The following is a 24,164-nucleotide window of genomic DNA, read 5'->3' as shown; positions in this document are numbered from 1 at the left end:
AGTAGCCGCCCACAACTGCTTAAGGCTATGTCTAGACGGCGGTATTCCAGAAAAAAACTCTGCCACGGCCAGGGAACGCGTCCGCTTTTTCAGAACAGTTACCGAAAAAGCAGGTGCGTTCTTTCAGCTTCCCTGTGTTCCTCATTTTATGAGGAATAAGGGATGTTCCAAAAGAGGACATGTAAATGGGCCAAATGTTGGGAAAGCCTGTTCTGAAAAAAGAAGTGGTAAAAGATCCACAAATTGCAGTTTGCAATTTGCGTATCTTTTTCCGAAACCCCCCCAGCAGTGTAGATATGGTCTTAGTGAGCACTGGAGGAAGCACTGTTAGGATGTGAAAAGACACAGGTATTACCTATCATTTTTTGCCCAAATTTGGTCATCATCAAAAGGGAAGGGTTGATTGATAAACATAGATGTAACTGCAAAATAAATAAATAAATAAATAAAATAATTGTGCTTTCTCAGTGCTCTACAAAATTCAAAATCTTTATCATACACATTCCAGTATCCTTGATTTTTCCTCTTTCTCAACCTGATAATGGTAGGTGGGTTTGGAAAAGTTACTGAAGTACAGTGATCCAGCTTTAAGGAGTGGAATGTGTGTTCTTTTTTTTAGATTTTTCTAGCAGATCTTTGGCCATTCCTTTGTTTAGCCAAACCTTTCATTGCTGCCATAACCATCATGTAAACATCTATTTCAGGTGAAAGACCAGACCTTCAATAAGGAAGAAAAACTATTCAGAAGTTTAGAAAAGACTGTGAAATTTTGTGTGAAGAATATTTCATTCTCCCTTCAACATCTGCAGGTGAGTATACCACACACATGCACTTATGTGAGCTAGGTACACATAAACCATATATGTGAACTCTTTCACACACACTTCTCACAGTATCATGTAATACTCAAAAAAGCACTGCATACATAGATTAAAAATGCAGTGTTTTCTGATTGAGCCCTAATGGCGTGGAATAATCTGATAGAGTGAATGGTGATAAACCTGTTCCTTGAGAAATATACAACACAGTTGGACAAAACTTAGGATAATATATCATAGGAAAAAAACCTTACACTGGTAAGAGATGGACTAGATAACTAAAGAGATGTAAGCAATGGAAAAAGCCTATGGTTCAAATGAATATTATTGCAGAGTTTGCATGAACAAGTATCCTGTATTGCAGCAAATTCTCAAAGTTAATTGTCTGACTTTATTCCTTTCTAGGATTCCATGCTTCTAGCGGCACAGAATATAACTGAACTACAAGGTATTTTACACAACAAAGATGATGAAGGCAATGGCTGTTCAAAAATGCCAAATAACATTGGAAACCCTCGGGAAGGCTTTGTAAGTTCATGAAACATGCCAATATCACACAGCTAGCAGCATGTATGGGTCATACATACAGATACAATGAAGGGAAAAGAGCATGAGAAAAATATAGCTTTTACAAGTTTCTGTGGGAAATAAGATAATTTAAGTTACAAAAATTCCTTTGTAAGTTTCAGTTCAGTGTAAAATGGATCAGGTCACTCCTTAAACTAGCAGTGATGCCAACTCACACAATTTTATCATTAGTCTTCTGAAAACTGATGTTCACATAAAGCCCCAGCACCTGGAATCATATGAATTGCAGCTTTTCTTTTCCTGTATTGTTACCTTTTTCTTACCTATATTTCCTGTATTGTTACCTTTTTCTTACCTATAGTTCTGTCCCTAGTGGTTACAGAGAAAGACTGAAAACACAAATCCTTACATTAAAAAAACCCACCAAAACCAAAAAGTACTCCTGGGACTGGCTATACAAGTTAAGTTTCAGTCTGGAGTGCATCTTTCAAGTCAGGGCAAATGTCTGCCTGAACCAGGCTCTCAAGCTAAACTAACTCTTTTGGCCATAGGCAAATTTTATATCTCCTTTGGCTTAGCCCACTAGTATTTTTCCACCTAACTCAAAACAGAGTCTCTGTACTAACAACAAACACTTTGGCTGTGTCTAGACTGCATCCCTTTTCTGTAAAAGGGATGCAAATTAGACACATCACAATTGCAAATGAAGCGGGGATTTAAATCCTCCCCCCTCTTTATTTGCATAAACATGGCTGCCGCTTTTTTCCGGCTCGGAGCTTTGCCGGAAAAAAGCGCCAGTCTAGACGGGGATCTTTCGGAAAATAAAGCCTTTTTTAAAGAGGAATAAGGGATCTTTCGGAAAAGGCTTTATTTTCCGAAAGATCCCCGTCTAGACTGGCGCTTTTTTCCGGCAAAGCTCCAAGCCGGAAAAAAGCGGCAGCCATGTTTATGCAAATGAAGCGGGGGGGATTTAAATCCCTGCTTCATTTGCAATTGCGATGTGTCTAATTTGCATCCCTTTTACGGAAAAGGGATGCAGTCTAGACACAGCCTTTCATGTTAGGTCTACACTAGCAGATAAGTTTGAATTAAGATACTCAACTCCAGCTACATTAATTATGTAGCTGGAATCAAAGTATCTTAAATCACATTTTGACACCATCCACACAGCGGGAAGTCAACGGGAGCACACTCTCTCTTCGACTGCCCTTACTCCTCATAGGAACAGGACTACCAGCACCGATGAGAGTGCTCTCTCAGTTCAAATTAGCGTGTGTTCACTAGGACCTGCTAATTCGAACCCCAGAAGATCAATTGTGGTAGCTTTGATCTTCTCTGAAGTGTAGACAGCCCTGTGACAGATCACTCCATCCCAACTAATGAAAGACAAACTAGACAAGCTGTTCCATTCCAAAACCAAACCACCAAAACTGACTCCATAATTGCAATTCTACTTCCTTTCAAATTCCACCATTTAAAATAATTGCATCATTTGAAAATATATTTTTAAAAATAAATAAAATGAACATAGTGAGCTAAGGGACACATGATTTGCCCTTTTGGCTCATCACAATGATCCATTGAGGGAGTAGGATTTTGCAAAAGTGGTATGAGGTACTTCAGAAGAAGGCACAAGAATCTCCTCAGTGGACAAGTATGCAATAACGTGTGCATAAGGGAAGTTTCTGTCTAATCTCTGTTGGGCCTGTGACCAGAAACAGAAAAGTTTCTCTCTTCTTTTTTTTTTTTAATCGTATCTACTGTAACATAAATGCTTACAATAACCATAAAGATATATTATCTTTCTTTTAATCCTACTAAGAGCTTGGCAACAAGGATATCTTCAGCAATGTGTTCCACAGATTAATTATGCATTAGGTAAAAGGGCATTTCCTTTTAATGAGTTTGAAACAGCTGCCTTTCACTTTATATATCCTCTTGCTTTTATATTGTGAGACCAGGTAAATGGAAGTGCTTGATTTACCTTTTCCATCCCATTCATTATTTTGCATATCTGAATCATGTTCCCTTATATTCATTTCCTTTGAAAACTAAACAGTCCTAGCCTTTACAATGTCTCCTTATATGGAAGTTTTTCTATGCCTGTAATCATTTTTGTTGACTGTCTTGAAACTACTTCTATTACTATTATATCTATTTTAAGATAGTCTGACAAGAACTGAATACACACAGTATTCCAAGGAAAGGCATATCACTGATTTATATGCCTGAATTACAATATTTTCAATCCAATTTGTTATTCAGACTAGCATTTTGTTTGCACTTTTGATCACCATTCACCAGGAGCACAGTTTTTCATTGTGCTGTTCATGGGTTTTTTTGTTTTTTTTTTCCCCTCTGAGTACTTATAGTGGAGAACCCAGTTATGGGGCTGAAAAGTTTAACTTATGTCTTTCCGTGTGCATTACCTTCCATTTGTCAATATTGAATCATCTCCTCAACCCTTAGTTAGGGCCAAATCAAGAATAGCTTCTCCTTTTCTTTGTTCCAGAACCAACAGTCCCAATAAACAACTGTTTAAGGTGCTGAAAAATTACTTATCTAAGCATTTGTCATAGGTGACTGCTTTTCATATGAAAATGGAAAGCTTTGTTCACAGAAAAATGATATATCAAAGGCCATACCAATAAGAAACTATCACTGTACATCAGTCCTCCTCTGGAAGAACCCCTTCTGGAGATGATGGACAATGTAGCCTTTTGCAGCAGTGGTTTGTGTTGTGCAGGAAACTTTTTTTGTTAGTGGTCTGAGTGCATAATTTATTTCAAAGGACTATCCAGCAGCCATTAGATGGTAATGACTTTCAGACACTAGCAGCCTGTGATCTAATGACTTGTAGCTGAAATGATTTTTAAGTGTGATATTAATCCTTTGAGCCATCTGGCCCTCCATAGGTATGTTGGGGTTTTTTAAATATTTTATTTAGCCACCGGCCCTATGAATTTGACTCACTTTCAGTCAACAAAAGGAAGCCTTACAAGAAAGCATACCGCCTTTTAATTAAATCATGTCTGACTGTCTGTGTACGCATTTATTTTGCATCATCAGGCTCTCAGAGCCATTTCCAGGAAAGTGGTTGTTCTTTTATTTTATTCAGTGGGAAATACTGCCATGTAATTGAGGCTGCACTGCCTCTTGCCTCTGATGGTCCTTTCCACTTTAAAGGTTCCAGTCCCAGTGTTGCTTTGCAATATTAATACAGTGGCTAGCACAGGGAACTTGAGTCAGTCATTCCTGTTGTCTAATCCCAGCCCTAGAACTCATCCTTTCTGTGCCCATTTAACTTGTCTGTGCCTCAGTTTCCCTAAGAGGATAATAATAAAGCCGGGCGCAGTTAGATTTGTTACTAGGCTCTTTGATAGGGGTGCTCTTGAGCTTAATTAACACTTAATTAGCAATTAGGGCTTAATTGGGAATGCAAAGTTAATGCTACAAATTGCTGAATGCAGTATTATTAGTTTCATTTTGGTTTTAGAACATAATTGTAAGTGCTACAAAGGAGAGAATTAAATATTATTTGTTGAACTGATTTTTTACTTTGTTTTCTGCTTCCCAGGTGGACCAACTGGAAAAGCTGGTTTTAACCCCTCTCTCGGCTCTACAGGCCTTGTTTCCAGGCCCCCAGAAGCTTATCCAGAAGCGTTATGACAAGCTGCTGGATTACAATGGCTGCCTTCAAAGGACTGCAGGAGACGAACTGGATCTGGCAAAGAAGGACTATGAGGCTCTCAACGCGCAGCTCGTGGAGGAACTTCAGGTGTTCAACAGGACAGCCAAGAAGATTGTGATGAACTGTCTGCATTGCTTCATAACAGTCCTCAGGGACATGATGTGCTCAGCATTTCAATCATACTCGACCATTGTGGTGCCTGTTCCGGTAAGCTACAAGTGTGTGGATAGTATTTAGCCAGGGATGCTTAAAAACCTACATGCAGGGGTGTCCAAACTTTTTTCAAAGAGGGCCAGATTTGATGAAGTGAACATGCGTGAGGGCCGACCATTTTGCCTGACATTCTTTGAACCATTAAAATTAAATGCAAATTAACTATTTTATGCAAAGTTTATTGCAAACGGCAAACGACATAACACCAACTATACATGTTGTGTCCAAATATATTTATAACTGATTTAGACCAACTGACATTAACTGAGATTTTACAATGTATTCATCTCAATTGAAAAAAAAACTTGCCTACACTAATGTGAAGGGTGAAACTGAGATCTGGACTGCAGTACATAGGCTAGGTCTGGTTCAAAGGCAGTCCCTGATCTCAGCAGCTGCGGAGTCCGTCCCTGCACTCTCAGCCCCAAGGTAGAGGGCTTGCAGGGTCAGAGGCGGGCGGAGAGCGCAGGGCACGCTGGCCTCACGGCGGCCCGGGGGCAGGGCGAACCCGTAGCCAAGCGGGGGAGCGGGGCTGCGGACGTGCCCTACATGGTGGACTTTAGGACCGCAGCGGCCGCCATGGACGGCGGCGGCACGGCTGGAAACGGCGCCAGTCAGAGGAGCGCCGGGGAGCCAGGAGAGGGGGAGGAAGCGGGGGCTGTCCCTGCACTCTCAGCCCCAAAGCGGAGTGCAGGGGCAGGGTTTGGGACCGCGGCGGCGGCGGCCCGAAGCAGCGCGCTGAGCGCGCCAGTTAAAAAAAGCACCGGGGAGCCGGGAGAAGCGGGGGGCTGTATTAAATCCGACCGCGGGCCGCATTTGGCCCGCGGGCCGGACTTTGGACATGCCTGCCTACATACTTCAACACCGCCCTCTCCACATGCCTATTGTCCACTCTGATGATCACCATGGATATTTTTTCACATTTCATGTCCTTCACATTGTCACCTCTGAGCTCCCCCAGGCCCAAGAATGTCTCCAGTGTTGCTGCTGCTTTTCCTCCAGTAGTAGCAACGGTAGGAGTCGGCAGCGGCTAGCATTTTTAACCCCTGTATTATTTACTGCTGCCCATGGGTAGTTGGTGCAGCGGGGGTTGGAGGAGGCAGGCCCCCAGTCTTGCTTACAGCCTTGCCCCCTCTTGTAAAGCCCACCACCACCATGGGGAGGGGAAGAAATGGGAGGTGGCACATGCCCATGCGTGCCTCAGCCTGCCCTGCTATGACTGCAGCCTTCCCAGCCCTCAGAGAACAGGGAGGAAGGAAGCTGCGTGGCTCCCACCTGCCCGGCGCCCAGAGTACCAGGGAGGGAGGAGGCTGTGCACCTCCCACCTCCTCAGCCCCCAGAGCACCAGAGAGGGAGGAGGTCATGTGACTCCCAACTCCCTGGCCCCCTGGAGCACTGGGGAGTGTGGGTGGGGCCATGCCTGGCAGTTTGGGAAGGCACAGCCTTCCCCTGTCTAAGCTACTGGACGCCCATGCTGCTGCCCTGAGCAAAGTTAGCTAGCCCACTAGGAAGAATGCCAGCAGCCACAGGAATCCATTCTACATCTGTGCTCCCAGCTTTGCGAATGCTGGTGGAGCTGTGGGGTGTTAGCCATGGCATGGCAATGTTGTCACAAAATCCTACTGCAGACACCTCCTTTGGGAACAGCTTTCTGGTTTAGCTACAACAACATTTTAAATCCTTGGCGCGTTTAGAGAGTGACTACCTGAGCGGAACAAAAATGTATCAGTTTGCATAACATTCTGTTCACACACAGTGTTAATCACAACTCTTAAGACATGGATCCAACACTCCATTGAATTATAATGACTGAATTGGGGTGAATATCAAACAATGCTAGAATTTTATTGTATTTCCTCTCTGCCTCCCCAGAGGAAATGAATCCTCACCTTGACTAAGAGAGTCTGAAGGGTATCCCTACTGTGCCAACCACCCCACACTCCGAAGAAGCTTTGTTCTTCTGAATCACATCTGGACAACAATTCATTTAAAACACATCAGTCCCTGTATGAGCCATATAGATTTCTGTTGGTGCTGCACTGGGGAGAATCAGGCTATTTCCCAACTCCTGTCAAGCTAAAAGTGAGAATCCATACAGGCATTCAACACAGAGATTTTCAGTTTAAGGTAAATTTGAGGGTTTTATCTACATGAGGAATTTTTACCAGTATCATTTGAATGGACTTTTACAATAATATAACAAACCAGTGCAAAAGACAGTGTAGACACACTTATTTCGTTATAAGCGTGACTTATTCCAGTTTAAGTCAATCAAAAAACAGATTTAATTAAACCAAAACAAACAGTTCACACCAGTTTACATCAGTATAAATTCTCACTTTAAGCTACCCTGGTGGAACTTCCTCCTGTGAACAAGCCCTATGCCATTAAAGAGGGCTTTATGTCTTTGGGGAAGCTGCTTGTACCAGGCATTGTTTTCACTAGGGGTTTACCTATAGTGTCATTTTTGAGTTTTACAGTTCACATCATGTTTAAAATTAGGGTTGGGCCTGTGCCAAAACTACAGACCCAACTCCACAGGGGCAACACAACCACTTTAAATCACATTGAGTTAAATAGATACTGCTTTTTAAACTGATTTAAGTTAAACTGATACCACTTCTGTGTAAAGACAAGCCCTTAGCAGCAATGGTTTTTAAGCTTTAGGAAGCTGGGATCATGCCTTATTTTATATCTGCCTGATGATGCCTAGCTCTCTGTGAGCACTACCAGAAACCGATAATAATAATAATAATAATAATAATAACAGATTTCACGAGTCTCAGGGCTTGATCCCTAGATACTGTTCCTTACTTTCCCACTATATGTAATGTGTCTGAGATCTAATGTCCCTTTTCCTATCTGCAGCTGTCTTCCTCAAGCATCTGTGAAGTGCAAAATCAGTTGATGGAAGAGTTTCACAATCTAAATTTTGTAAAAGAAAACAGCAGTGCAACATTTATTGAGAGAAAACTGAGCTTTGAAAAGAAGAAATCTGCCCCAATCCAAGTGAGTATCATGCCTCTGCCAGTGAAAATTTAACATGTAGCAAAAGCATTATCTTAATTCTCCTGGGGTCTGGGCACTGATTTGCCACACAGAGTTTAGGGCCAGAAGAAACCACCAGATGATCTAGTCCCATGGTGTCCAACATGCTAGCCACTAGCCCAGTGGTTCCCAAACTTTTTGACACGGGGACCAGTAAATCCATTCACTAGCTTTTGGAGGACCAGTAACATTAATTTGCATATTTGCATATTCATTAAGCAAATTATGAATATTCAAACAAGTTGTTTCTGGTCCTCCCAAAGCCCCCAGTGCCAGCATTAGCAAAGCTTTTGATACAGTCACCCACAATATTCTTGCCAGCAAGTTAAGGGAATATGGATTGGATAAATAGACGGTAAGATGGATAGAAAGCTGGCTAGACCAGGATTTCCCAAACTTTTTACTTTAGTTGGAACCCGGTTTTTTTAGTACTGTTTTTTGCAGCCCAAAAACATAAACACATATAAAAAAGGAATGAAAAATGAATAAATTTTCAGTTTTCACCCGGCTGCATCCTCCGCCCAGCCTGGGCCAGGGTTTGGGGGACCCAGCGCTGCATTGGCACTCCAGGAGGTGGGAGCAGGAGCAGACTGGGGGTAGGGTACCTGTCTAGGAGGGAGGGTGCAAGGAAGAGTAGGGTTGCCAAGTGTCCAGTTTTGTACCAGACAATCTGGTATTTGAGGGTTTTGTCTGAGAAACAAATTGAGAAATTACCAGACATATAAAATGTCTGGTATTTTCTAATTATAGTTTTATTATAATTAGGTGTATCAGTCCTTAGCTGCGAACTGCCTGGATAGTAGATGTGCTCACGCTGCCTGAGTGTGTCTACCTGTCAGGCAGTTCGCAACTACCAGAGGGAGGGCATGTGGGGGAGGGGGGGGGGCAAAATGGAACCCCCAGGCAGACTCACTCCTCTGCCAGGGTGTGTAAGGTCTGCATGTGCCCAGGTCAGTCCCGCTCCCTTCCCCCCTCTTCTCCCGATCTCCCAGTCAAGCCCAGCTGCCCCCGTCCAGCCCTGCTTCCCGCAGCTGGTTCTCCCGTCCTCTTCCTCCTGTTCTCCCCTGGCCAGCCCCTTGTCCAGCCCTGGCTCTGCCGCCTGCCCTCCCCGATTTCTGCTGGACAGCCCAACTGCCTCCAACCCTGCTTCCGCCACCTGCCCGCCTGCTCCCCCACATTTCCACGGGACAGCTCCGCTGCCCCCAACCTTGCTTCTGCCCCCCGCTAACCCCCCATCTCCACAGGACAGTCCTGCTGCCCCCAACCCTGCTTCCGCCACCCGCCCACCTGGATCTCCACAGGACAGCCCTGCTACCCCTAACCCTGCTTCCACCTGCCGCCCACCCCTTGCCCTGATCTTCGCGCCCCGCTGCCCTCAACCCTTCTTCCCAGCAGCCGGTTCTCCCTTCCCCACCTCCTCCCAGCCCGCCCTGCTCTGCTCCCCTAACGGCAGCCACACGGAGGCCCGGTATTTTTTTCCCGCGGCCCAGTAGCGGGCCGCGGCCCATAGTTTGGGAAACGCTGCACTGACCACATGTGGCTATTTGGCTAGTTGAATGTGGCTAGTTCACTATAGCTTCAGAACTGGTTGGACACCATGGATCTAGTCTGATCTCCTAAATGGGGACCCAAGCTTGGTCGCTTGCTTCTGGGGCCTGAGTTTAAACCTCCAGGCCCTGGGATGAGAGTGCTCCAGCAGTCTTTGATGATTTTCTACTGTCTTTTCATCCCTTCGTGACTTTTGCTGATCATCCCATGGCCCTTAACTATGCATCAAGCTATGAGCTAACCCTAAGGGCTCGTTGACACTATAATCTTAAATCGATCTATGTTACATCAATTTACAGCCACTACAGTTAATTACTGTGGTGGCTGATGTCCCCACAACCCTCTTTTTGTCAGTGGTGTGCATCCTTACTAGGAGTTGTCCCCACGAAAGCTTATGATTCCGTCTACATTTTTTGTTAGTCTCTAAGGTGCGGCAGGACTATTCGTTGTTTTTAAAGATTTTCATTATTCCTATGACTCTCGTGGAAGTTGAGTTATTATGTCGGAGTAGTAGGCACCCATCAGCAGGAGCCAGGCTGACGTGTAGACAATGATATAGTTAGATCAACATAAGGCACTTATGCCCAGGCTCTAATTCTGTACTCTTGACCCAGCCCAAGCTATATTTGTTTCACTTGTTAAACACTCTCACAAAGGTATTAATCTTGTGATGTTTATTTTGTTGAAGTTTTGTGAGTGGGTTTGGATATTTTATATAGCTTATGCAGGAACTGAAAAATCTACTCTGGAATTCAGACATACCTAGCACAGTCTAGTCCAAAAGCATACAGAACTACAATAGCCTCACTTATTATAGTAATAATTAGTACTTTGCCTTTCATATAGCAAAGTCATTTCATATAATATCATAGTCCAGATACTATAGGCTGTATGGCTCCTGCCTTGTAATATTTTATATGACCTCAGTATACCTGATAATTTTGAAGTTACTTCATTTTACATGGGAATTGTAAGAACATTGATAGAGACGAGGTGTGTTAGGCAATACCTTTTTTTGGACTAACTTCAGTTGGTGAAAGAGACAAGCTTTCAAGTTTACATAGAGCTCTTCTTCAGGTCTGTGATCCCTTTGTGAAAAGTGCTCACCCACGGTTTTTGTCTCTTTTATAATTTTTCTGTGGGAGCTCATTTGAGAGAGTAGTGATTGTCTCACTATGCTGTTGAGTGAACTCACACAGCAAAATAATAAAAGACAAAACAGTGGGTGAACCCTTTTCACACAGTGATCACTCTGTATCTGACCTCTTAGACTTCATTCTCAAAGGAAACCTGCACCTCACCTTCAAAAGACAAGCCTAGGAGCTTACATTCATAAGTGTGCTAAATACTAAAAATTATAGACCGACTAAAGATCTTGGATTTATGGTTTATAATCTATAGCCCACTTACCTCCCACCCAATTCTTTTTCTTTTCCATCTATGAACTTAGAGAGGTATCTGTGGGCCTCTTCACTTTGAATGGTCCCTTTAAATATATGTTAACTACTTATACAAACAATCTGTTCCACCTTGAATTTAACTTTGGCCCCCTGAGTACATTTCCAAGACCTGAAGAACAGCTCTGTATAAGCTCAAAATTTGTCTCCCTCACCAACAGAAGTTGGTTCAATAAAAAATACTATTTCACCCACCTTGTTTCTCTAATGTCCTGAGACCAGAACCTAACACCTGACAGTTCAAATTCAATCATTTTTTATTTTATTTTTCAGAGACTATATTTTCAGTCATTAGTGTACCAGGTGAACACACACATCTACTATGCACCCAAAACTCACAGGTTTGAGAGCACAATTAAGGAAATTATACTTCTAAACAGGGCTGGCGACAGTCATGGTCAGGCCCTGGGCAATGTGGGGGGGGCTTGGCTCGGGCCCCCCAGGAGGGGTGGGACTAGCGGCAGCCAGTCCTCAGTGCTGCCTGGACCATGCTGCTCAGGGTTCCAGCAGAAATTTAAAGGGCCTGGGGCTGCAGCTGCCACACCAGTGACATCTGGAGCCCCAGGCTCTTTTAAATAACCAGGCCCTAGATCAACTGCTCCTTTGCCCCTTCTTTTGATGGCCCTGCTCCTAACTATCCAATGGAGATGTAATTGCATGACCTGGCTGTATAAATGTGGAGTGTGACAATCAGACTGGGCATGCACTAATTCCTTTTGTACACAGCTGTAACTGAGAAGTCTCAAAATACCCATTGCTTCCAATGAATGCTGTCTCTCTTTTTTTTTTTCGTTTGCAGCCTGAATCTCCACGTCAGACAGAGAGCCAAAGATCCAAGCTACAGTCTACAAACAGCACCGAGTCACTCTATCAAGCTAAGCGCAAATGCAATGCCACACAGGAATTGGATATTGATTTATATGAAGGTGAACTGGTGGCTGTTGTTGAGCAGAAGGATCCCTTTGGAAGTACAAGCAGGTGGCTTGTTGACACAGGAGGTAAGTCCTATGCCCAAACATCCTAGTAACAGCTTTCCTTTTGGCTCCTGATTTTCTTTTCATTCTGGTTCATCTGTTTACTTCTATCAGATCAAGTTTGTAAAAAACAGGTGACAAACATATTTGAAATATTTTTTTTCTTTTCTATCTGATATATCTAGTTCTTAAAGGGTATGTGTATTCCTCCTTCCTGAAGCCCTACAATCCAACCAAGGTGCAGAAGGATGTAGCAGAAACCAGTTTCTGTGATGATGATTTCGATAACATCAGCCTTTTTGTCTCTTCACGGCCTACCAATGATAGCAGTGCAAGAAGTTTAGGACATAAGAGGAGTGACAGCAGTTCGTCTAATAATAGCCAGTGTGAAAAACCTGCTATTAACGGGACAGAACCTGAGCCTGATGTGGATGATCAACATGTAAGCATAATAATGCAGCATTTCTACCTATATCTATCTGTACCTGTGTTTCTTATTCCAAATATAAAAATTGTGGACTACTGCTCGCAATTTAAAGGGAGCAGGTAACCTTAGTTTATAAAAGGGCTGTTTTAATCTAATTTACCACACACTGTGTGAAAAGATCATAAATATTTAAGGGTTAAATTGTGGGATACAGCCACATCCCTGCATTAGAAGAAGTGTGGCACTGAAGCAACCCACAGGGACATAATACTAGTAGGGCTTCTGGGCGGTAAAGCCACCTTCCACCTTTACAAAGAAAGCAGGAGTGATCCCCACCAAAGCAGCTACCTCTGCCTTGTGCTATTTTCATCTATTTTTAGTAAGAAGAGCATGACCATTCTATTTTGATAAGGAACCTATGCCTTTATCTAGAACAATTTGCTGCAATTTGTGCCTTATAGAACATCTGGTGGTTGAGAGAATTGAAGCGCTCAGTTTAGCATGTGCAAATATGCACCACCAATAGAAACAAAAAACCTCGCGGTGGGCATTCTGATAATCAGCTGGGCAGAATTTCAGTTTCTCCTTAGTGACCGCACAAGCACACAGCTTACAGGGCACAGCTAGGCTGAGACCTAGGCTAGCTCAGTTTTATTATTCAGTCTGCTTCTTTTTCAGCAGTGACGTAAGGGGCTAAGTTTGGTTTTTCTGGGGAATATACTATGTGCCTCCTTGAGGCCCAGGGTGGTTTGATGGTATTTTGCTCATGTTAGGCCCTCACTATTGGACTCCTTAAAAAGAACTACATATAGTTTCTCTGTTGTACTTCACAACACCCCACACCTAGGGCTAGTTTACTAACAGAAAATGTTCAAGCAATCCTTAGAGTCCCCAAAATAAAGTCCATAACAATAACACAAACATTCATACTCAGCCATGGTTCTTCTGCCAAACCTAGAGCTCTTTCTCTTTCCCAGTCTGTACTACTCAAAGCCACTCATCCCTGCTTTTTGGGCCAGAGCTCAGCCCCCTATGCTAACCTTGACTTCCGTTTTTTCACAATCTCCCTTGATTTTGGCCCAGCACCCTCATTACTGAGGCTATGACCACCACTTTCTTACAATCATTATTTGAAAAGATGTACGATTTTTAATCTATTTACTCTTTACTTTCCTTAAGGAAACACAACAAGGCTTTTTTGCACTATTCCATTTCCCTGAAATTCTTGTAAGTCTCTTTAGGGAAAAATCTTTTTCTTAAAGAAACTTTCTTTCCACAGAATATTGTCAGCAGTGCCGTAGAATATGATCAACAGTTTCTTTGGTTCTGCGCACTTTACACAGCCCGTCTTTATGTCTCTTTAATAAGTTTAAATTGCCATTTAAGACACAATGACCTATTAACACTACTTCATTTTTCCAATCATGATTGTGGAGTATGGTATTTTTTTTAGCATACTTCATAGAACCTTTATCCTTTTGTTTCCTTAGTGCATAGTTCTTGCAATTTCTTTGCAAGCTCCTTCAGGAGGACACTTTAACAATCTTGCCTGTTTCAGGGTATCAGCATATGTTCCTCCTCATTTTACAGCCTGTTTTGCTGTTCTGTGAGCCATCTCATTTCTAGATATTCTACTATGTACTAAAATCCATGCTATTGTTACAGAGATATCTGCTTGCATTATTTCTGTAGTTAGGAACATTATTTCATTTATTATGGCATTTTGACTTTCCGAAGTTCCTGTTCTGGTTGTCATTATGACTGAAAAGGAATCAGATAAAATTACAGCTGCAGCCCATTGCATATCTCTTATCAATGTTTCATACATCATCATCAATACCTTCTTATCAGTACTCCATTTGTTTCCAGCTACATTTTAAAAATCATACATTTTTGCATGATCTTATCTATGTGACCTTTCTAAACTAATCATAAAATCATAGAATCATAGAATAATAGGACTGGAAGGGACCACGAGAGGTCATCGAGTCCAGCCCCCCGCCCTCAAGGCAGGACCAAGCTCCGTCTACACCATCCCTGACAGATGTCTATCTAACCTGTTCTTAAATATCTCCAGAGAGGGAGATTCCACCACCTCCCTTGGCAATTTATTCCAATATTTGACCACCCTGACAGTTAGGAATTTTTTCCTAATGTCCAATCTAAACCTCCCCTGCTGCACTTTAAGCCCATTACTCCTTGTCCTGTCCTCAGAAACCAAGAGGAACAAATTTTCTCCTTCCTCCTTGTGACCCCTTTTAGATATTTGAAAACCGCTATCATGTCCCCCCTTAATCTTCTTTTTTCCAAACTAAACAAGCCCAGTTCATGAAGCCTGGCTTCATAGCTCATGTTCTCTAAACCTTTAATCATTCTTGTCGCTCTTCTCTGTACCCTTTCCAATTTCTCCACATCTTTCTTGAAATGTGGCGCCCAGAATTGGACACAGTACTCCAGCTGAGGCCTAACTAGTGCAGAGTAGGGCGGCAGAATGACTTCACGAGTTTTGCTTACAACACACCCGTTGATACAACCTAGAATCATATTTGCTTTTTTTGCAACAGCGTCACACTGTTGACTCATATTCAACTTGTGGTCCACTATGACCCCTATATCCCTTTCTGCCATGCTCCTTCCTAGACAGTCGCTTCCCGTCTTGTATGTATGGAACTGATTGTTCCTTCCTAAGTTTATCATCAAACATTACTCACAGGAACATAAACTTTTGAACTATCTGACTTTTCTACCATTCTTCCCAAATTTTCTTCCAGATTAAAAGTATTCTCTTGGTTTTTGCAAATGAGAATTTAAATCCTTTAATTATTTCCCCACTTGGAAATTCTCTGGAGTGCTTAATTTATCTTTTCCATGGGCACTCTACGTCTTTTATGTTTAGTCCATATTGTGCAGTTGTCTGTGAAGGAGGAGATACCTATTCCCATCTGCACACTTTCCGAGAGGCCATTTGTCACAATGGAACCCAAAGGAGGGGTGATAACGCTCCCTTGTGGAGTTCCATTTGTAAATGTGTAGGGTTTGGATAAAGCTATTCCCACCTTGACTTGTATAGTTTTGTCACTTTCAAAAAAGTCCCTTATCCACCAAATATTTTCCCTTTTATTCTGATTTTGGCTACTTTCTATAGGTGGCCAGGGGAGCCAACAGCCACACTTGGTACCTGGGCAAAATGTGAGGGTGCCCGCTCTGCACTTCCGAAACAGGCGGGGCCTCAGGCAGAAGAGACAGGGCTGACGCGGCCAGCCCTCAGTACTGCCCGGAGCATGCCATACTCCCGCCCCCCCCCCTCCGGCCGCCCTCGCCCTTAGGGCAGTGGTCTCCAACCTTTTTAACCACACAATCACTTTTTCAATGTAAGTGCAATGTGGGGGGAGGAGGAACACCCTGACATCGGCACTCCCGCTTCTCCATCCCACACCCTGCACAGCAAGCAGGAGGCTCCCAGAGGAGCAGCTCCAAGGCAGAGGGCAGGAGCAGCATGACAGTGGGTGGAGGGGCAACTGAAGTGCCAGAGCTTGATAGCTTCCTGGCCAAACCAGTCAAGATCACCTGTCAGAGGCTCCAAGATCTACCGGTAGGTCCCAATTTACTGGGTGGTGACCGCTGCCTTAGGACTCTGGAGAGTCACCTGGAGAGTGATACGGGGCACTCCAGTGGCAATTTAAAGGGAAAGGCAGTGGTGGCAATCAGGAGCCCTGGGCAGTTGCCCTCTTTGTTCCCCCTGTCAGTGGGCCTGTAGGTGGCCTTCCCTTCACTCCATAGCATGTAATCTGCTTTTCCACTGTCGAGTCTGGTTGTCATAACGTTCTTAGGCCTAATATTTGTTCGTATCTCTGATTCTAATCTCAACAGTGTATCTTCCTGAAACCACTTTGTACCTCATTTTTCTCTGAGTATTTCACTATCTTACATTTATCATTTTTCCCCCCTCATTTTCCCCACACATGATGTGAGGGCAATAGGCCTATAAGCATCTTGTCTTGTATGTACCTTGCCTGGTTCCTAACTGGTATCAGCAAAACTTGTTTCCATTCTATTTGCAGCCCTCCTTTTTCTATATATCACTATATTAACTGCAATAGAATCTTTAGGCTCCCTTCTCACCTGTCAAGAATCATTTCATTACTTAGATTATCATTACTTGGGGCTATATTTTCCGTTTTTCCTAATGGCTACAATAAGCTCTTGAATACGAAATTTTTTGCGTAGTGCATCATCAGTATATTATTTCAGCCATTTAATAATTCACGGTTGTCCTCAATAAATTGCTTTTCTTCATGAAACCTATTGTTCTGAATCATATCAGTACTGACCTTTTGGAACTTTTTGCTAAAATGTCTGTTTTTTCTAAGATGGAGACCTCAGTTTCATTGATTATAATAAAAACAGCTATACACTTATTTTTTTCTTTGAATTCCGTTGATTCTGTGAGTTTGCTTATATTTTTGAAAGATTTGAATCTGTCAATTTCCTTTACAGTTTTCTTTTGTTGTTTTTGTTATAATCCTTTCTACCACCACCTTTGACATTTTATAATTCATTAAGTCTCTACTATTAATGTGTGTTTTGCTTGTTTGTATGCCTTATTTCTTTACTTGATTGCTAATTTGCAAACTTCATTCCAGCAGGACACCCGATTTCTGCATTGGGGGCAATATGATGTTTTGTAGGAAGCTAGATCAGCTGCTGCTATAATTCCTTTTATTATGTCATCATAGAATTTTGCTAGGTTGCTACTTGTATACTTACTGCAAAAATATTATTCACATGTAATCTTGAAAAAGTCCCCATCTACTTTTTGAAACTTCCAGCTAGGAACTCTTTTTTGTGGTTTTGACATTTCCTCAACATTGGTACTCAATAACCATAGGGAAGTAATCACTTCCTATTTTGTCTTCTTCATAAAATTCCCAACTAGATTTACTAGTTATGTTATGTGTTGCAGTTCCCAGATCCAAAACAGAAACAGATCTATTTTCTGATTTAACTCTAGAATGCACTCTTGCATTCAGTAGGTCCACATTATAGATGGTAATACATTGTTTTAAACATTTACAATTTAGGATAGTTTTCTTTCTTTCCCATAGTATCTACAAATTATGAGTGGGTTTGTTTACATTAATAACTATTTTTTTTAGTTCTAAAAAACAAATTTTAAATGGATTATAAACAAAAATCTATATATTATAGTTTTTGTTCTGCATGGGAATCTCAGTAGAATTATATTAAAAACTTAGTTTCTGCACATCCATTTTGATATAGCTAAGGCATTTATAAATATACAGATCCCCCTCTTCTGGATTCCTTCCTCTGGTAACTACTTGATTCTTCCAGAGCCATGGTGTCCAACCCGTCTTGAAGTAGTAGCCACTATAATGGCTACTGCAATATCGGACTAGACACATGCAACCATTTTTTAATTTTTATTTTTTAAGCCAACTATCCTCACTCAACTAGCCACATGTGGCTAGTGGCTAGCATGCTGGACACCATGGTTCTAGAGTATATCACATCCTGGTAAATTGAACACAAGTTTACTTATTACCTGTGTTTCTTATACATATATCACATCAGGGTTCCCCCCCCCCCCATTTCAAAGATGGCTTTCTTAAATTTCTCTCCATATATTATTAAACTGTGATGATTCCAGCTAAGGATCATTAAAACCTTTAATAAGCCGTATTACTGCCTTCATTTAAAATTGGGTGAATGCAGTCTATTGAGAGAGTGTCTATTTTTAGGTATTTTTCTGCTGCTTTTGCTATGATTTTAATCCTTTCATTTTTTTTCTCCATGTCTGCAAGGTGCAGTTAATTACTTCTTAATGAATGTTATAAACTTCCCTTTATCTACAAGCAATATATCATTTCCCATTCCTCTCATAGTCTCCTCCCTGTCCAGAGTTGTGTTTTGCTGCACCTCTACATCTTTTCTTTTTCCATAGTTTTCTTTTTCTGATTTCTGCAGTGGATACCTTTTGATTGCCTCAACATTTGACATTTTTTGAATAATTTTAATTATTTGAATTTCTCTAGCTCGTTCTGCTATTGTACATCCTTTATGTGCAGCATTATGCAATTAAGGTGTTTCCTCGATTTCACTGTTCCCTTAGAAATGGCTGGTGCCTGCCCAAATCTCTGACAATCATAATGCCTCACAAGAGTAGGCAAGGGGAAATATAAAAAAAAAATAGATACTACAGTTGGTTCCCAGCCAGGATCATCGATTTATTAAGCATGTCAGGAGCCATAAGTCTCTCACCCACACCTGTGAGTTGCTGTGCAAGAACTTCTCCAGCTGCACCAGCAAGTCCAAAAAGGGAACTACGGCTAACATCTCACTGGCGAAGGCCACCCCCACGGACTCCATTGGGTCAGGTGACCAGCAATAGAGTTCTGCTTGGACACAGCAAGAAGCACAGACAAAGCTTCCTGCTCCTGTCCTACTCTTTACCTGAACAACTAATTGCTGGGCTTGCTGCTGAGCAGAACCCTGAGACCATGTTTTGGCTGCTGGTTTCTCACCCTAATTCCAGTGAGTGACTCCAACTTGACCTTTGGTGTCACTTCTGACTCCAATTCTAGATTAATTCTTGGCCTGGCTATTGATTGATTCTAACCCTGATATTAATTTCTTGGCGTGGCTCCTGACCATGGCTTTGATCTGGGGTGGGATTTCTGAATGTGACCTGATGCTGCCCCCCTGGCTCTGACCAGTAGGTCAGGCTACCCCAAATAGGCTGTCCCATTATGGCTGACAGTTACATGTACAGCTGTAAATGGCTGGTTGTCTCCTTCTCCCACAAAGTAGTCATTTAACCAACAATACTTTATCTTTTGCCTATGTCTTTTTTAATATCATCCTCAGACAATCCTAGGGGCATTCCATACGTCAGTGCTCTTGTTAAAGTCAGGAATTTAGGCAACTGACGAGTAAACTTCATTTTCCCTATGGTTACAATTTGAAGTTTTTCAGCTTCCTCCTTACGTGTTCATTCTATTAATTTATCTCCACCCTGTATTCTTTTAGCTTTTTGTACATCACCAATACTTTCTTTGATCCATTCTGCCATTTTTTGGTGTGTTAACATCTCAGGTGTGTCTACACTGGGCCACTTATTCCGGAAAATCAGCCGCTTTTCCGGAATAAGCTGCGAGCTGTCTACACTGACCCCTTGAATTTCCGGAAAAGCATCGACACTGTACTGTACAAAATCAGCCGCTTTTCCGGAAACGCTACGCTGCTCCCGCTCGGGCAAAAGTCCTTTTTCCGGAAAAGCTTTTCCGGAAAATGGCCAGTGTAGACAGCTTTTCCGGAAAAGCAGAAGAAATGGAAAAAAGCGGTTTGGACGGCGGGAGACACCGTAGAAGCCGCGGACTTCCGCGTAACCCGAGGGCTTAAAGAGCGCGCACGCTACTGGCCGCACGTGGCAGGAGCCCCCCGGAGACCACCCTTCCCAGCTCTGCCACGTGGCAACTGTGCTGCCCAGCCACCTCAGCGCAGGTATGGCAGCTCCAGGTGGTCGTCAGCCACCGTCACCAGGGGAGGAAGCCCCCAGGGGCCGCAAACGCAGGGCCCCATCCTGGACCCCCAGGGAGCTGGAGACCCTCCTGGACTTGTGGTAGGAGCTGGGATGGAGTAGTCTGGGGTGACCCAAGCGACCCTGCTACGGGGCTTGGGCAAACATGTCCACCAGGGCCTCTGTAATGCGCACCGCCTCCTGGCGCGCCTGGCGGATGGCAGCTGTGTCGGGCTGGTCCAAGGTCTGTGCCTCAGCTGCCACCCATGCAGGGAGGAAGGCCTCCCCACTGTGCTCCACAATATTGTGGAGCACACAGCACGCGGCCAGCACCTCTGTTGCATTCTGCTCACCCATGTCGAGATGGGTGAGCAAACAACGGAAGCCGGGCTTTTAAGCGTCCAAACGCCAGCGCCACTGGGTTTCGGGCCCGGTTGAGGCGGTCGTTGAACTGGGCCCGGTTCTGGTCCGGCTGCCCCGTGTAGGGCCACATGAGCTAGGGCATCAGGGGGTAGGCCGCGTCCCCGACGATGCAGATGGGCATCGGCACATCCCCGACAGTCAAGTCCCGCCAGGAGAAGTAGGTGCCCGCCTCCCACCTCTGAAACAGTCCTGAGTTCCGGAGGATGCGGGCGTCGTGTGCCCGGCCGGACCAGCCGCCGTAGATGTCCAGGAAGCGGCCCCGGTGGTCCACGAGGGCCTGCAGGACGATGTAGCAGTACCCCTTTCGGTTCATAAAGTGGGCTGCTCGATGCTCCGGGGCCCGGATGGCAATGTGGGTGGCGTCCAGGGCTCCCCCGCAGTTGGGGAACCCGAGGGCAGCGAAGCCGGCCATGGTATCATCCACGTCGCGCAGGCGGATGATTCTCGGGAGCAGGACGTCATTGATGGCGTAGACAACCTGCAGAAGGGTGCAGAGAAACACAAGGGAACACATTACATACAGCCAGGGGTGAGTGTGCGCTCCCTTGGCCCCCCCTGATTCCCTCTGTCCTCACCCACACACACACACACACACACACACACACACACCCCAGGGCCCCCCTCGCCCCACGCCCCCCCCACCAGCGGGCCTGTGCAAGGGAGGGATGGCCGAAACCCCTGGGCAACCCAGCCTGGAGTCTTGGGTGTCTCTGGGCCTGGAGTGGAGCACCCTCCCCCCATCCCACTCCCCCTGGGACTTACCTGGATGACAATCACTCCAACGGTGGATCTTCCCACCCCGAACTGGTGTGCCACCGAGCGGTAGCTGTCCAGTGTGGCCAGCTTCCACAGCGCGATGGCAACCCTCTTGTTGACGGGGATGGGTGCCCACAGCCGGGGGCGGTTCTCTGCAGCGCAGGGGTGAGCCAGGTGCACAGCGTCATGAAGGTCCGCTTCCTCATCCGAAAATTCCAGATCCACTGGTGGTCGTCCCATTGTCCGAGGACCACACGGTCCCACCAGTCGGTGCTCGTCTCCAAAGTCCAGATGGGCCGGTCTATAGTCAGGTGCTGATGCCACGCGGTTGCCAGGACCTCCCTGGTGAGGGAGTCCAAGGCGATCTCTGCCTCCTGGTATATGAACGCCAGGGCACCAGCCTGCAGCACGAGCTCCAGGCACCTGTACAGGTCCAATGGGCCCGAGCAGGTACATGGACACCCACGGCTCCATGGCAGATAGAGCAGGGCAGACAAAAGAAGACTCTGGGAAAAGCAGTTGGGGGCCAAAGGGTGGTGTCCCCAAAACTCACAGGGCAACCACCAACCCTGTGAAGGGTGCCAGTACCTGGCAGAGGTCCCAAGGCACGGGAGCACAAGACCAACGGCTGCCCGGCGAGACCCCTTTAACCACGCGTCTGGACGGGGCTCAGGCCCCGCCCCCGGAAAGGTCTGGTGGCCTTTGCCCTTTTCAAAATGGTTCCGGGCTTTTGCTTTTCCGGAAAAGCGCGCTGCCAATGTAGACGCTCTTTTCCGGAAAAGCGCATCGTTATCACGGAAACTCCGCTCCTTTTCCGGAAAAGCTGAAAACGGAATAGTATTCCGTTTTAAGCATTTCCGGAAATTCATGCCAGTGTAGACGTAGCTCTCCTGTCTTCACATCTTCTGTCATTGATTTGACAATTATGAAATGCTGACTTCTTCAAATCCTGCAATATTAAATTTTGATTTCTCCTGATCTAAGATCTTTCCTCATCTCACTATTTCTTCTCCTTCATAGTCAAAGGCAACTTTCTCTTCCTCCACCCTATCCATCATTGTCAGTTTCAGTGTTCAGCCTCCTTCCAGCCTGAGGCCAACCTATGCAGCTGTAGCCCATCCTTGTTCTGATGCAGAAGGTAGTTTATATGCTGCCTCCATACCTGAAACTTCCTCCTGACTGGCCCCTCACTACAGGGCTCCTGACACTAGGCCCTTAATGGAACAGTGTCCTGGGATTTCTTCCTCCTACCCCATCCAATTCCTAATTCTCTGATTTCACTTCCCTTCTTCTGCTATTAGGCCTTTGCTGATTCCAGCTCCCTAAAATGGGATCTCCTGAGTACATTTTACATATTAGAATAAATCAGTGGGGCATACTATAGTTACATTTTATCAATTCAACTTTCATTTCTGCTGGTTGTTTCTTTTTCAGACTTTCTATGCTGTTTATGCATTTCAAGCAAGAAGCCATCAGGAACTCAGTCTTCAGGAGTACCAGCGAGTTCGAATACTTCAGTTTTCTGATCTGAGTGGCAATAAAGAATGGTGGTTAGCAGAAGCCAAAGGACAGACAGGCTATGTACCTGCCAACTATCTTGGGAAGATGACATATGCCTAGGAACAGAAAGGATTGTGGGGACTAGTTTCTCTGAAATAGGGACTCATAGTCATAATAATAATCTGTTATAATTTACAGCAAGCAGGGGAAACACACGAGTGATTGATAACCCAGCTGTAATATTTGGAGAGCTACACAGGCTATGCTGAGAACTCCTATGTGCTAAAAGCTATTACATTGTCAAGACCTGAGGAAGAGAAAGTGTTTAACAAGATTCTCTCTGATGAACATCCTGAAATGCTTGCTGTTTCTTTACCCATTCATTTATGAATTATGGTACTAAGTCAGGAGTTAACACACAAATACAAGCATAGCTAAGCTTTCTAGGGGTGTTTCTTCATCATAATACATTTCTAGGGGTGTTTCTTCATCATAATAAATGAACAGTATAGAAACCCAAGAGAATTAATTTTTGAAAAGGACAGATTGTGACTTCAGAGTTGCTGCAGAGACTCTGTTGTTCAGACTGAGATGACTATTCCTTCCCAAAATCTTATTAATTGCTCAGAACTTTACTTTTTGGGCTGCGGACATATACAGAAAGTCATCTGAGCCACTTTTCAATCATTAGAGATGAAAACTGTTGTCTTTCATGTTGGAAGAACATTGTCCTTTTTTGTACTTGATAATTCAAAAAAGGGCTATTTTAAAACTTTAAATTTGGCAAGTACCGTGAGACATGCATGTTGCCAAATTTGGAATAATAAAAAAAAGCTTGTTGAGAAATAAGCAAGTTATCTTTTGACAATGACATATGTATCAGATACAATATGTAATTTTTCATAACTTAAATATGTACCATATAGCTCCAGATATATGCCCCACTAATACGTTTATATTTGGAGACCTGCACATTGACAAATCCAGCTTTTTTTCAGTCATTAGGCTTTAAAATAAAACCAAGAGGTGCCTTTGTTTGAATGCCTTATTGCAGTGGTTTTCAACCTGAAGTCTGTGGACCCTAGCAGTCCGCAGACTATAGCTAAGAGGTCTGGTAAAATAAATGTTTAGATCTCAGAAAAGGTATTCCATTTTTCTGATCAATTAAAAGTATGTGAATACTCCCACCTACAGGTCAAAACCTAGAAGTGTTGTTGTTGCCACTAAAGCCCACACTTTAGCAC

The 24,164-nt window shown here is 43.9% G+C and overlaps 1 protein-coding gene across 1 annotated transcript in view; it reads left to right on the top strand.

Moving 5' to 3' along the window:
• The window catches only part of ARHGEF38 (Rho guanine nucleotide exchange factor 38), a 58,523-nt gene extending 34,758 nt beyond the window's left edge, over positions 1–23,765 (top strand). The window contains exons 8-14 of the mRNA XM_006119314.5: positions 705–809; positions 1,224–1,346; positions 4,924–5,244; positions 8,119–8,259; positions 12,103–12,301; positions 12,463–12,719; positions 22,855–23,765. Of these exons, the coding sequence (XP_006119376.1) occupies positions 705–809; positions 1,224–1,346; positions 4,924–5,244; positions 8,119–8,259; positions 12,103–12,301; positions 12,463–12,719; positions 22,855–23,040 (1,332 nt within the window). The 3' untranslated portion in view covers positions 23,041–23,765. The remainder of the gene's footprint in view (positions 1–704; positions 810–1,223; positions 1,347–4,923; positions 5,245–8,118; positions 8,260–12,102; positions 12,302–12,462; positions 12,720–22,854) is intronic.
• The last annotated feature ends 399 nt before the right edge of the window (positions 23,766–24,164 follow it).

The sequence above is a fragment of the Pelodiscus sinensis genome, chromosome 4 (assembly GCF_052426305.1).
Source record: "Pelodiscus sinensis isolate ZL-2025 chromosome 4, ASM5242630v1, whole genome shotgun sequence".
In the NCBI taxonomy this organism is placed as follows: Eukaryota; Metazoa; Chordata; order Testudines; family Trionychidae; genus Pelodiscus; species Pelodiscus sinensis.
The sequence above is the reverse complement of the archived record's forward strand: the minus strand, read 5'-3'. Positions and strand labels throughout refer to the sequence as shown.